The sequence below is a fragment of the Archocentrus centrarchus genome, chromosome 3 (assembly GCF_007364275.1).
Source record: "Archocentrus centrarchus isolate MPI-CPG fArcCen1 chromosome 3, fArcCen1, whole genome shotgun sequence".
Lineage (NCBI taxonomy): Eukaryota > Metazoa > Chordata > Actinopteri > Cichliformes > Cichlidae > Archocentrus > Archocentrus centrarchus.
Genome location: NC_044348.1, coordinates 8,970,718 through 8,985,658, shown reverse-complemented (window position 1 = coordinate 8,985,658; position 14,941 = coordinate 8,970,718). Strand labels below are relative to the sequence as shown.

At 40.5% G+C, this 14,941-nt stretch overlaps 1 protein-coding gene across 1 annotated transcript; it reads right to left on the bottom strand.

Moving 5' to 3' along the window:
• Nucleotides 1-2,890: 2,890 nt before the first annotated feature.
• On the bottom strand, nucleotides 2,891-6,160 carry LOC115778192 (cell surface A33 antigen-like). The gene is made up of 5 exons (XM_030726250.1): nucleotides 5,903-6,160; nucleotides 4,707-4,879; nucleotides 4,384-4,594; nucleotides 3,997-4,161; nucleotides 2,891-3,085 (listed from the first exon to the last, which is right to left on the bottom strand). The coding sequence occupies exons 1-5, from the start codon at nucleotides 5,952-5,954 to the stop codon at nucleotides 2,943-2,945; spliced, it is 744 nt and encodes a 247-aa protein (XP_030582110.1). The 5' UTR covers nucleotides 5,955-6,160; the 3' UTR covers nucleotides 2,891-2,942.
• Between the last annotated feature and the right edge of the window lie 8,781 nt (nucleotides 6,161-14,941).

Here is a 14,941-nt window from a genome sequence, read left to right as displayed (position 1 = left end):
CGATCGCCTGGCGTTAAAGGATTATTCTGATAGACAGACAGAGTGTAGACTGCAAATTTAAAATTTAATATCGAGCAGACTGCACAAACAACCTACATAGGTATACTGTATATGAACTGTTCATCCCTCAGTGTAATTAGAAGAACAAAACAGGGCAGGTCATCAGGCAGGAGAAACAGGATCAACTTCTCAAAGGCCCTTGTTTTTTCTGATTTCCAATCTTTTGTTTTATAATTTGTATTTGGAGCACTCTATTATATGTTGAGTATATAAAGAAATGTTTGATATAGGCCTAATGTATGTTTTTACATTAGTAATTCATTTTACACTTTAAAAAAAAATTTAAATCTAAGGAGCCATTTGAGAGCCGAAAGAGCCGGCTCTTCTTTGGGAGCCGAGCCTAAAGAGCCGGCTCTCTGAAAAGAGCCGAAATTCCCATCACTAGTCAGTACAACGGCGTGACCTCCGTTAAGCTTGTCAAAATAAGATGACTTCCAGCAGCTGCTTTCAAAAATAAAAGCCTGAGTGACGCGGACAACATAGATGCGCAAATCCGCTGAAATATTTTTCTGTAGTATTTCTTTATGTCTATATTTAATTCAGGATGATATATGGAACATTTTAGCCACGAAGGTCTTTATTTAAGTCTATACTTATTAAATTACATTAAATTCAATGCAAGCAATAAATTTAGGCTATTTATAAGGCATTTTATTCTACCATCCTACCGACTACAAATTGCCAAACTCCATTCAGTATGTAGGCTATAACATTTGTATAATAACATTTGTATAATAACATTTTGAAACGTTTTGAGAGTTATTCTAACATTACCATATCATAGTTCAATGTTTTGTTTTTAAAAAAAAATATTTAACCCAGTTTGACATAGTGGAGTAAAATATGCTAAAATAAAAGCAGAGGCTTGTCAAATGTGATCGAGGGCAGATTTTTCACCAGTGACCTGTTGAAATTTCTGAAGTCCAAATGTGACCGTATTCCGAGGAGCATCTTCCAGCATCCGCAACAGTGAGTGGCGGTATATATAAGAGTGGCAGCGTTGATGGAGGTAAGCGGAAATGTGAAGTCTGTTAGAAAAAAAATACATAATACATAAAATAATAATAACACGAAAGTTCCAGTTGGGAATAAGCCAGCCTCTCCCAGCCCCAGTTAAATCATCAGCATCACTGTAACTAAGGATAGTGCAGCTCATTGTGGTTCAGCTGATCAACTTAGTTGTTTGGGAGGTTCCGTGTTGCCATCTAGTGTTTCAGAATCAGAGATACTGCCTTATTCATTTAATGTCATCCTATAACTCCAGAGCGGTCAGTGTTTGTTTTTGTGTCTTTCAGTCCACATCCTCTCCCCCTTCAAACTCCCAAACGTGATTCAGGCGCTGCTTTTGCTTAATTTAGTTATTAATTAGATATTTTAATAATTGTTAATGTCGCACACAAAGACTAAGTATACATGTGAATCCTTTAACTGGAATTTGGTGAAGAAGTCATAGCCTCACAGTCCGCATCCTAAACAGTGGGCGTGTCTTGGTGTGTGGGCGTGTCTGGATGCTAAAAACACGATCACCAGCAGAGTGAGCTAAGAGTACATCAGGCATAGCTCACCACCCTGTCACTAAGGAGGCTAGTGGTATGCCACGTAAAGGCATGTAGATTTGGTGAAATAGACTTGTGGTCTTTCCAAAAAAAAGTTACTAAGGGCTTCACAAGACAAAATGGTAAACAAACAGCAAATAAAAGATTTAAGAAGAGATAAAAGTGAAACTAAATGAGGGACGGGAATACTGGCAGCACAAGCAGATTAAAAGTGAGGAATAAAGAAAATGAAAAATTGTCTCTTTAACATAATATTTTGTTGCACAACTTTTTAAATCACGGCAATCACTCTCAATGAGACTTCTACACCTGTCGACAGGTATTTTTGGATCATTCGCTCCAGCTGTCTCAGGTTTGAAGTGTGCCTTCTCAAAGGGTGTTTTGCTCTGAGCCACTCCTGTGTGTTTTTAGCTGTGTTGTGGGTCATTATCCTGTTGAAGGAAAATGTACAATCTCATCCTATGAATCCCATAAAAACTTGGGAAAGTGTGTCCACTGATGCGATGACCCACTAAGCCAGCTAACAACTCTGGGTTTGTTAAGCCTAAAATGAGGGAAACTCGGGTTTTCAGTTCCAGAAAGAGAGCTAACTCCAACTCTGAGTCAGTAATCGAGGTAACACTCTGTGAACCTAACCTGCTCACTGGCAGGTTTTATCCAACAAACTCTGAGTGTCTCTCTGACTCCTCCCCTCTTGCAGCACCTGAACCACCTGTCTGACACACCTCTTCATTTCCTCACTCATGAATTCGCTGTAAAGCGATCAGAGGAGCGAATTCATCTGCAGACGTTTATGTTTCTACAAGCACTGAAATCCCAGTTAGATGTTAGTTTGTTATTTTTGTATGTAACATGAAGCTTTTACAGTCGTTCACTCGCCAACAGGCTGTAAGGACGGAGACAGCGATGATGTCACGGATATATAATGAGCGCAGTTGCAGCTGTCAGACTGTCAGTCAGTTCCTCTGAAACATTTACTGTACTGTAGCATCACTGTTACATCACACTGATCTGTATGAAGCTTTAGACACAGAACACATTGATCAGTGATCAATGTTCGATCATCGCTTCGTGTTGTAAAAGCTCACTGATGGAAAAATGTCTGGATCTTGGAGATGATGTGAATGTTTGAGTGAAGATGAGGCTGAAATGTTTTGTCTCGGTGTTAGTGTTTCAAGCATGAAACACTTCAGAATGTGGCTTAACCAGAGAAAACAACAGTAAAGTCACACACACACAATTCACAGGCAAACATGACACATGTGCAAAAATGGTATTATTATATATCTGTAAAGATATATTTATTGAAAAGAAAAATTGGAAAAGTCAGTCTAAAGAAGTTTTCATCTTAGACGGCATAACTGAGAGGGTGAGGTTGCAGGTAGCAGAGTGGATCTTGTTTGCTGAGGTGCAGATGTAGAATCCTGATGTGTCGCTGGAGATATCATACAGGGAAAGGATGCCTCCCTCTGAAAGACAAAGAATTAGTCACATACTAAAAAAAAATAAAAGAATAAATTGTCACTCAGTATGGACTCACTGAAACACTACTTCTACACATTAAAACAGAGCTTGATTTTATCTCATCACAAATATGTAAGTATTGCCCCATAAGTGAGGCCAAACTGCATCAGAGATTAAAAATACTGCAGGCTGCCACTGCTACCCCTCAGCCTCCTGGCAGTAGAATCTTTAGGTAGCACAGATCCCCTGGAAGTAGTGATTATACTTCAATGAGATTTCCTTCCTGAATAAACGCACCTGTGACATAGTTTAAAAAAAAAAAAAAATCCTACGTGGCCTTCTCGTGCTATTGCGTTCACAAGACTTTCAGTAAACTTGAGCCCTGACCTTGAGGTCAAGGGCACCAAAATTCAAATTTGTTGTAGACACATGTATGGTATCAATTTGAAAATCTTAGGTCACATCATTCTCGAGTTACTACATTCACAATGTTGACAAAAACCAGCTATGCCTGAGACAATCCTGACATTCTTATTGTTACTTATCTATAAAATGTCCTCCATTTTACACATCTTGCTCACTTTCAAGTTAGTCTTCAATAAATAAATGTTAGAAAACACTCTAAAATGTTATATAGGAACATCAAGAGAGAGCTGGCTGTGGTTCAAGTAGTAGAGTGGGTTATATGTTTTTGTCCAAGTCAAAGTCCTGGGATTTGGGAGCACCAACCAGCAGCACGTGGTTCAATATTAAACACCCAACAGTGACCATGTGAGCAAAGTTAAGCCCACTTGTACACCAAGTGTAGCATCACTCTGATCATGGTCACAGTTGTTCTTGTTAGCAAAGATTAGTGAAACTTTATGCATTGATATTTGACATATTATTCCAGGATCAATGTGTCACTGGTTCTTACTGTCAGTGGTTTTGGGGTCTTGAGGAACAGATATGTTCTGTAAATTACGGCGATCCCACTTATAAGTGGGTGCTGGAGAACCTTCCTCAGACACACAGGACAAGGTGATATTCTGGCCGTGCTCCGCTGCTCCCTGGATCTTACAGATGGGTGGAGAGGGAGCCACTAAATGAAGACAAATTTAAAAACATAGTGTGGTTATGTGCTGAAACATGCAGATACAATCTGTTTGATAGTTTGTTGTACTGCGAATAATCAGCTTATACATATTAGAGAACATATCAAAGCTAAACATTAAAGTGTAATATCAAATAATATGTGGAATGGAACAATAGAAACAACTAATAACAGAGGAAAATTTATTTGAAAAAAAAAATAGCATATTACCTAGGACCATCACGCGTGTGGTGGCAACTGGCTTGCCAGTGCTGTCACCTGGGATCTGAATGTGACACTCATAAGTTTTGTTGTCAGCTAGTTTGAGGGAGGAAAGCTTCAGGTTAGCCTTTCCCTGAAGGACGTCAACATCCGGCGATGCCCGACCTTCATACATGGGATGAATGTCAACACTTTTTACAGGATAGTAGTAGGTGAGGATCTGGGTTTGTTAGAAAATGACAGGATTAGAGGAACAATAGAAACACGAGGACATGTTTGCATCCCATGATTTTTGTTTTTATTCAGACACATTAAGATAGATAGATACCAACCGTTTGAGGATCAACATCCAGACTCAAAGCAGACCATGAGATGACGACTATCTGTTTAGGGCCTGTGGGATTTTTAGGTGTGAAGGAGCAGGGCAGTATCATGTTGTCACCCCCGGCAAACTCATAAAGACTTTGGGGGATGGTAACTTCAATGGCACCAACACCTGACAGCACTGTCATGGGCATAAAACAATCATACAGATCATTTTGTGCATGTGCCTAGCTTTCATTTCTAAAGATGGCAATTTGTGATATTTAATAATTTGTCTTCTACGGCTCCTTTCCTGAAAATGGTTTTTGCCCCATTGGATCTGAACAAAAAACTCACCGCTCCACCTGTAGTGAAAAACCTGATTAAACCTCTGTGACTGTAAAAAGTTACTTCTATGAAAAGTGTGTATATGCGTGTGCGCGCGTGTGTGGGCGTGTGTGCGTGTGTGTATTTTTGAGATCTTGAGATACTGTGAGTCACTGTTACCAGGCAGGTGCCTACGTGACAGTGGGAAAAACACTCCTCAGAGCCAGGTAAGGAAGGTTGTCTCCACAAAAGTATAAATGAGGTGTCATTTTTTGCTTTTTAGCATCAGTGCTGGTGTGAAGACTGTTTGTGCTGCATTGAACCCTTTTAAAAGGTTTATTTCAATGAATCTGAGAAAATCAGTTTGGTTTCAATGCCCAATTAATTTTTTCCACAACACACCCTTTCACTCACCTCCACACACAGTAAAAAAAAAAAAATTGTCTATTTTGAAGTCCAAGCATAAATAGTTCATATGTTCCCCGTTCCCAGATAATTGTTCTCTTAGCTTCAAATTACACAGAATTCTCTAAAAGACGGCATTTATGTCACTCTTGACTCTGTGAACTTTTGTTAAACGTTGTATTGCTTTTACCCAGTGACTGGGAGAAATGCAGATAACCTGATAATAAAATAAATAATCATTCGTTACAGCCCCGTGCTGACTGAGTCACCCACTTTTTAGAAGCAAGTTGTGTGTGCTTTGAGACAAACAGAAAACATTCTTATTAATGTTTGACAAAATTGAGTCTTATTTCTACTTTGTTTGCTCATATTGTTTTGGAAAATGGCACTTTAAAAGCACATCAATGAGACTGGTCACTTTGAGACAGGCTTCTTGGGAAGTTCAATGAGGCGCAGAGAAAAAAAAGCAAAAGTTTGTTAGATGAATACTCACCGAGACACAGAAGCATCAAGGAAGAAATCCTTTCCTCCATGGCAAACCCCATTTCCCCCCCTCAAACTAAACCCACTGACTCTTAAGTGTTCGCTTGTTTTCTCTAAAATAAAAATGAAGGAATTTGAACTGCCTGGCAAAGTCGAAAGCCCTGTGAGTGATGAGACGACGTTGGTTATAAGCTTTCTTTGTTAATTCAGGCTTTTCTGCTTCAGGCTCTGCGCACACTCACATAAAAAGGGGCGTTTGATGGTCATTTGACTCTTCCTCCACACAGAATAGATAAAGTCTGTACTTCAGTCAAGGACACGATGAGAGGGTAGGCCTAGTGCCGTAGAAAACCGTTAATCTGGTGATTTCATCATCGTAAGCATACAGTGGAATTTCACTGCTCAGCACGCACTTGCTGCTGCTGTTTATATCTAACGTAACAGCTGCACGTTAGAGCTACGAACCTTTAAACTACTTACAGTTAAACATTAAATGTTTAACACAAACAGTTTATCAATCAGTGGGTTATAGATTACCTGCACTGTGCATTTGTGTTTTGAAAACCATACGGGCCTGACTAAGACGAGGTGGAAAGCCAGCAAGGTGGACCTGCCCCCAGAGGCCAAGTGGCTGGGGGACACCCAGTCCTGAGTGTGGGAGGGTTTGAGAAAATGCGTTTGCTGGAAGGTCCCCACTGGCTGTACTGTGGACAGTCACCCTGCGACAGGGGATCCATCATAAGATGGTTAAAACAGGTAAGGCAGTTTGAAGGCCCATCTTTCCAGACACCCCCCCTTGCGAAGATGCCGGAGACCATGGATTGGTCTGGCCTATCCCCTTAACTGGTTGCATGGATGGGGTTAAAACAGACCATGCTGTGGCCCTAGCTCAAGATTGATGCTCACTCTCACCTGCTGAAATTGCCACCATGGTGCCCCAACACAGTCCGCTTGACTGGCTCACTGTCACCTGGGAAAATTGGATCTCTGTCCTCCAACAGAGATCCATTGTTACATGTCACATTCTGCTGCAGACCCCAGGGACTCTTGAGACACAAACTGTATTTAACTAAGCTTTATTAATGAACTCAAAATACCAAAACTGGATAGGGGCCAGCTACACAAGAAAACACGAAAACTTGAAATACAAAGCACTCAGCAGTAAGCCGTCATTCGAGGCTACACAGACAAGGACGTGACAAAGGACAAAAACAGACAATAGATAATTAGAGCTAACGAGGAGAGTGACAGCTTAACATATTTACAGAGACGAGACAAAAGGAAGCAAAACGAAATACTAAGAACAGGGAGCACGAGACTGTCAAAATAAAACAGGAAGTGACTAAGCATGACATGACAGGCTTGACAAATAAGGAGTCTGGCACAAAGAGGGAATCTAACCATGTGACTAAACAGAAACCTACTTGAACACACAAGGCTGACAAGACTTCACTAAAAGAACTCAAAACACTGGGCCACCAGTGATAGTGTGTCACGGTCTAGCCAGCTTACCATTTTTTATCAGTGATCACTAGATGCTCATTTCTGCTATATCTATTCCTTTGTGATTAGAAATGTAATTCAGGATCATGTATATTTGGTAAAACAGAATTGTGGTGGCTCAGTGTTGGTTACAGTGAGATTCTTAGACTGTCAAATCTCAATGAGATTGAACAAAACTACATGTGCTCACAGATAATGTGCAAAGGTGTGTTGTTGCTCTGTTATTTACATGTGATTAGAAGTGTAAATTAGCAACATGTAGATTTGGTATGAATGTAAAACAGAGGTTTGACTCCTCCCAGAAATGTTTTAACATTTGAACTTCAAGTTCTCAAATCTCACTGAGAATGGACAAAACTCTAAGTGCTCATAAATATTAATGTGCACACTGTCTGAAGGTGTGTTAGGAAAGAATAATGTAATAGAGGAGCACTGGACAGACAGAATAAAAAAAAGAGTAGACTCTATCAGGGACTTGTTCAGCAGCCATCGGGTGCTTCAGCACTTGCAAAGCTAAAGATATGAAGACTTGCATGTAAAAGATGTGTCCCACTGACAGGAAAACAAGTGGTTACATTTGTGATAAACTACACAGCCAACACACACCACAAACCAGATGACAAATGCCACTTCTTTCACTGCAACAACAGCAATGCTGTAAAAACAAAATGCCTCTCTAGAGTAAAAATGTCGCTAAAAAATTTGCTCCCTGATTTAACATTTATAAATCAATATTAGTTACATTTTCGTTGCGTGCATGTGGCATCAAAGCAGGATAAATAAAGCTCAGCTCAGTATTGTTTTAGAATTTAGTTTTAGAATTTCCTATTCCTATGTTTATGGGTTCATATTGTACATAATAACAATCCTAAATATATTTATATTTATTAAAAAAAGTTACACATTTCTTCACAAGACAAACTGCAAATAAAACACGTAAGAAGAGATAAAGTGGTGATAGAGATAAAAGGTGTGAGCCTCTGACTGTCATGGTCCAGGGTCTGTTTGACCCTGTGTGTTTGTTTTGGCTTTATTGTCTGTTCTGGGGTTTTTCTTTTGTTGTGGGGTTTGATTTTGTAGTTCCTTGTGTTTCCCGGTGTGCAGTGTAAGGTCTGCATCTCTGTTCCCTTGTTTGACTTCCTGTTTTATTTTGATAGTATTCTGGTCTCTGTGTGTTGTGCTCAGTTTTGCTTTTCCCTTGTTCATTAGTGTTATGTTATTCACCTGTGTTCTCACTTGTTTCCTTTTCCCTCATTATCCCCTAATGTATTTAAGGTCTCAGTGCTGTTTAGTTCATTGTTGTGGTGTCGTCAGTGTGACCTCTAGCTGGGTGTTCCCTGTCTAGTGTTTTGTCCCTGTTAGTATTTCTCCCAAAGCTTCTTGTTTAATTCTGCATGGTTGAGATTTTGTGTTTGTGTTTTTTGTATTATCTAAGTCACCTGCAAATAAAGCAGTTTAGTTTAATTTGTCTCCTGCGTTTGGGTCCAACCCTTTTCAGCACACAGCCCCGACCTTGACAGGAAAACAAGTTTGTGCTAAAATACACAGCCAACACACACCACAAACCAGATGACAAATGTCACTTCTTATACTGTGATAGCAGCATTTAACTTAGCATTTTCATCAGTTCAATTCATTGTTCTTTATATAGCGTCAAATCACAACAGCAGTCACCTCAAGGTGCTTTATACTGTAAGGTAAAGGCTCTATAATAATTGAGTGAAAACCCAACAATCAAAACAATCCCCTGAGCAAGCACTTGGTGTACACACACACACACACACACACACACACACACACACACACACACACACACACACACACACACCTCTCATCTTTCCAAAAAATGTTACAAAGTTCTTCACAAGACAAACTAGGAAGCAAACAGCCAATGAAACACTTAAGAGATAAAAATGAAGCAACATTGGGTATAGAATACTGGCAGCACAAGGAGGTTAAAAATGAGGAACAGTTTAAAATGGCAGAGAATGACAGTAAAACCTCTCTTCCATGATACTGAGTCCACTCCTGTGTTTATTCTCTTAGCTTGAAGAAGCATTATAAAATGAAATGCCACTCATACTTCAGTTCACTTGCATAAAAATGTACAATCTCATGCCATGAATCCCATCAAGAGAACAAGCCACAGTGCTTGTTCTACATCAGTGACGTGATTGGCAACCACATCTCCCTGCATCACAGTAAAGGCCAAATTACACCTAAGTGTCAGTCCGTCCATCCTTCCATCCGTCCATCCATCCATCTTCTGCCACTTATCCAGGTCCGAGTCATAGGCATAGCAGTCTTCCCAACCACCCCTCCAATTCTGAGGCACTGAGGCATTTCCAAGCCAGCCAAGCCACTTACTGGTGGGACATTCTCAGAACACCTCACCCAGGAGGTGCCCATAAGGTACATTAGTCAGATGCCCGAACCACCTCATCTGGTTCCTTTCGATGTGGAGGAGCCCCGCCTAAATGACCGAGTTCCTCACCCTATCACTAAGGCTATCACCCTATTACCCTTCCCCTTCAGACGAAGGGTGGTTGGGCTCAGCCACCAGATGCTTGCCGATCATTTTAACTGTCATGGTCCTGGGCTGTGCCCAATGTTTGTGTGCTGTCTCTGTGCTTTGTTACCCTCTGTCCTTGTCAAGTTCTTGTGTCTTAGTCATGGTCCGTGTTCCGCTTCCTGTTTTCTTTTGTTAGGGTCTTGTTTCTTGTCCATTGTGTTTAGTTTACCTTCCTGTGTCTTCCTCTCAGGTGTTCCTCATCCCCTTGTTACCTAGTGTGCATTTATTGTCTGCTTTTTAATCAGTTCATTGTCAGGTCGTTGTTTACGTTGTGGTGGTGTGCGCGCGTGTGTGTGTGTGTCTGTTTGTTTCCAGTTCTCGTCTTGTTTATTGATTAAGCTCTTGGCCTAGCTTTCCTGTGGATTTTGGTTCTGTTGTTATGGTAACACAATAAACACCCTTCAAAGTTATCTTCTGCCTACAGCGTCCTGCATTTTGGGTCCAACTCTGCCTGACATACTGTCCATTATGATATTAACAACTAAACATCATCAAGTACGTGATCAAAAATTACCACCTTATTTAAATTTAATACAATAAAGACTAAAAATGCATTTGCTATATTGTCAAAAGTATTTGCTCGCATTTGTGAGGTCAGACAGTGATGTTGGAGGAGAAGGCCTGGCTCACAGTCTCTGCTCTAAATCATCCCAAAGGCATTCTTTCAGGTTGAGGTCAGGACTCTGTGCAGGCCAGTCAAGTTCTTCCACACCAAACTCGCTCATCCATGTCTTTATGGACCTGCTTTGTGCACTGTTGTGCAGTCACGTTGGAACAGGAAGGGGCCATCCCCAAACTGTTCCCACAAAGTTGGGATCATGATATTGTCCAAAATGTCTTGGTATGCTGAAGCATTAAGAGTTAAGGCTTGGATGCAGCTGCGCAGCCATAGAAACCCATTCCATTAAGCTCTCTACACACTGTTCTTGAGCTAATCTGAAGGCCGCATGAAGTTTGATGGTCTGTAGCGATTGATTTACTGGTGATCTCTGACCTCTATCAGCCTCAGCATCCACTGACCCCACTCACTGAGCTTCTGAGAGTGACCCATTCTTTCACAAATGTTTGTAGAAGCAGTCTGCATGCCTAGGTGGTTGGTTTTATACTGTTTCCACAACACATGCAAACATCGATCAGGCCCCTAGTCCTGGAAACAGGTTCAACAAATTCTGGCAATCAAATTCTCAGTTAAATATGAACTTATGACTGACCTCTGACCTTTAACAGTAACTCAGTGAAACATCTATGCTGTGGCTGTCAGAGAGCCATCATCTATCAGTGAAACTGATCTTAGATCAGATTAGAAACGGTAAAACTGGGAAGCAAATTTAAAAACTGACCTGAGGGCAGCTCCACCCTCGGGTCTGCTGTTGTCTCAGTCACTAACACACAGGTCCATCAGTAAACTCAGTCAGAGCTGTTTCTCCTGCATTTTGTCCGTCCGGCTGCAGCTGAACAATTAGATTTTATAAATCAAATGTAAAATTTGGATGCAGCTTCATCTGATGAAAATTCAAGTTGTGTAAATATTGTCAGCACAGCTTATAAAAGAAATCATATATTTTATGACAAACATTTGGACCCTGATGTTCATCAATACATATAGTCATAAAATTAGAATATCATGAAAAAGATGATTTATGTCAGTAATTCCATTCAAAAAGTGAAACTTGTATATTGTATCCATTCATTACACACAGACTGATATATTTCAAATGTTTGTTTCTTTTAATTTTGATGATTATAACTGACAACTAATGAAAACCCCAAATTCAGTATCTCAGAAAATTGGAACATTGTGAAAAGGTTCAATATTGAAGGCACCTGGTGCCACACTCTAATCAGCTAATTAACTCCAAACGCCTGCAAAGGCCTTTAAATGGTCTCTCAGTCTAGTTCTGTAGGCTACACAATCATGGGGAAGACTGCTGACGTGACAGTTGTCCAAAAGACGACCATTGACACCTTTCACAAGGAAGGCAAGACACAAAAGGTCATTGCTAAAGAGGCTGGCTGTTCACAGAGCTCTGTGTCCAAGCACATTAGGTGCCATTTACACGACACCGTTTTCATTTTGAAACAGCGTCGTTTTGATGCGTTTCGCCCTTGCGTTTACATGACAACGGAGTGAAAACGATGTGTTTTGGTAACGGGGTCCAGAGTGGAGCATCTCAGTTTTTCATGCTTCTAATGCTTTTCTTGTGTTTTTACCATTTTGTAATTCAGCGTTGTGTGCACCAGCGATCCAACCTCATCGTCAGTCCACACAAAACCTCTCACATCGGCCGTTTTGTAAGTAATTAACAACTTGCCGCGCTACCTACTGTGTCACTCCACGCATGCGCGTCTTGCGTAAACAAACTTTGCAAAGAGAAAACCAACGCCAACTTGTGGCCTGGCATGGGAACGTGTCATCGTGTAAACACAGATCGTTTCTGAAACGCTATCGTGTAAACGGAAGGCTGAAACGCATCAAAATGACACCGTTTCCAGTGGAAATGGCATCATGTAAACGGGGCCTTAATAGAGAGGTGAAGGGAAAGAAAAGATGTGGTAGAAAAAAGTGTCCAACAATAGGGATAACTGCACCCTGGAGAGGATTGTGAAACAAAACCCATTCAAAAATGTGGAGGAGATTCCCAAAGAGTGGACTGCAGCTGGAGTCAGTGCTTCAAGAACCACCACGCACAGACGTATGCAGACGTGGGTTTCAGCTGTCGCAGTCCTTGTGTTGAGCCACTCTTGAACAAGAGACAGCATCAGAAGCATCTCGCCTGGGCTAAAGACAGAAAGGACTGGACTGCTGCTGAGTGCTCCAAAGTTATGTTCTCTGATCAAAGTAAATTTGCATTTCCTTTGGAAATCAAGGTCCCAGAGTCTGGAAGAAGAGAGGAGAGGCACAGAATCCACGTTGCTTGAGGTCCAGTGTAAAGTTTCCACAGTCAGTGATGGTTTGGGGTGCCATGTCATCTGCTGGTGTTGGTCCACTGTGTTTTCTGAGGTCCAAGGTCAACGCAGCCGTCTACCAGGAAGTTTTAGAGCACTTCATGCTTCCTGCTGCTGACCAACTTTATGGAGATGCAGATTTCATTTTCCAACAGGACTTGGCACCTGCACACAGTGCCAAAGCTACCAGTTCCTGCTTTAAGGACCATGGTATCCCTGCTCTTAATTGGCCAGCAAACTCGCCTGCCCTTAACCCCATAGAAAATCTATGGGCTATTGTGAAGAGGAAGATGTGACACTATCAGAGCAACACCTGAGCAGTGCCACAGACTGATCGACTCCATGCCACACCGCATTGCTGCAGTAATCCAGGCAAAAGGAGCCCCAACTAAGTATTGAGTGCTGTACATGCTCATACTTTTCATGTTCATACTTTTCAGTTGGCCAACATTTCTAAAAATCCTTTTTTTTTTTTTGTATTGGTCTTAAGTAATATTCTCATTTTCTGAGATACTGAATTTGGGGTTTTCATTAGTTGTCAGTTATAATCATCAAAATTAAAAGAAACAAACATTTGAAATACACTGCTCAAAAAAATAAAGGGAACGCTTAAACAAAACAATATAACTCCAAGTAACTCAAACTTCTGTGAAATCAAACTGTCCACTTAGGAAGCAACACTGATTGACAATCAATTTCACATGCTGTTGTTCAAATGAAATAGACAACAGATGGAAATTATTGGCAATTAGCAAGACACACTCAATAAAGGAGTGGTTCTGCAGGTGGGGACCACAGACCACTTCTCAGTACCTATGCTTTCTGGCTGATGTTTTGGTCACTTTTGAATGTTGGTGGTGCTTTCACACTCGTGGTAGCATGAGAGGGGCTCTACAACCCACACAAGTGGCTCATGTGGTGCAGCTCATCCAGGATGGCACATCAATGCGAGCTGTGGCAAGAAGGTTTGCTGTGTCTGTCACCATAGTGTCCAGAGGATGGAGGCGCTACCAGGAGACGTGGAGGAGGCTGTAGGAGGGCAACAACCCAGCAGCAGGACCGCTACCTCTGGAGTTTTACTGAGTACACAAAGCCTGAAATCTTGAAGTGGATAAACTGCAGCCAGAAATAATCACAGAACAAATATCTTAGGATGCGGCAGGCACAGGCTCAACATAAAGCAACAGATCTCATGTGTCAACTCAATTTTGTCAACTTTATTTTTATACAATAATTCATGCAACAATATGTTTCAAAATTATTCAAAAAAATTTTGAAGTCTCAATCAGACAATCATAACATCATCTGTGCTTGACAAAATATATGTATATCAGAATGTTATGTAATTATTCAGAATATAAAAAGGTGTTTGCTGATACAGTAAAAACTATGGTTTTAAAAATTACAAAAATAAAGCATTCAATAGAAAATTAAAGCTAATTCAGTGCTTCTGATTCTACACAACAATACAGAGTATCTAAGTATACATATATAAATATTTGAGTAATTATTAAGAACATCAAAAGCTGAGGACATTTTTCATTACTGCAGACTTCGCTCTGGGGGAAAACCAGAAGCAATACCCAAAAAGAAGATATGCTATATAAAGAAAACAGCAAGAGAGACTAAATGCCTTTCATGAACTGAAAGTTAAACACTTAGCATATGTGGTAACACACAAGTTACGTGTTTCGTTTCAGTGTTTGCAAAACCATGACAGTAAAGTCACACTCGCACACAGTTCACATACAAACATGACACATGTACAGAAATAATATTATAGAGAAGGAATTCAGATTTAAAATTGTGTGATAGGAATAAATTCCTTATTTACAAGAAAGTTAAAAAAAAAAAAAGATATAGAGATGATGGCACAGTTGCCTGCAATGTTCATTTCCTGTACAACTAAAGTACACATGTACACGACACCATTATGTACGCAAATTATTAAGTATGTGCCATAAAAACACTTCATCGAGGGAGTAAGCTGGCTTTTTAGTCTGTATGAATACAATCTAACATAAGACA

Excerpts from the sequence above, each read along its gene's own strand:
- LOC115778192 (XM_030726250.1), bottom strand. The coding sequence starts at position 5,954 with ATGGGGTTTGCCATGGAGGAAAGGATTTCTTCCTTGATGCTTCTGTGT. Across the intron at positions 4,880-5,902 it reads CTTGATGCTTCTGTGTCTCG|TGCTGTCAGGTGTTGGTGCC; the intron begins GTGAGTATTCAT and ends TGCCCATGACAG. Across the intron at positions 4,162-4,383 it reads CACACGCGTGATGGTCCTAG|TGGCTCCCTCTCCACCCATC; the intron begins GTAATATGCTAT and ends GTCTTCATTTAG.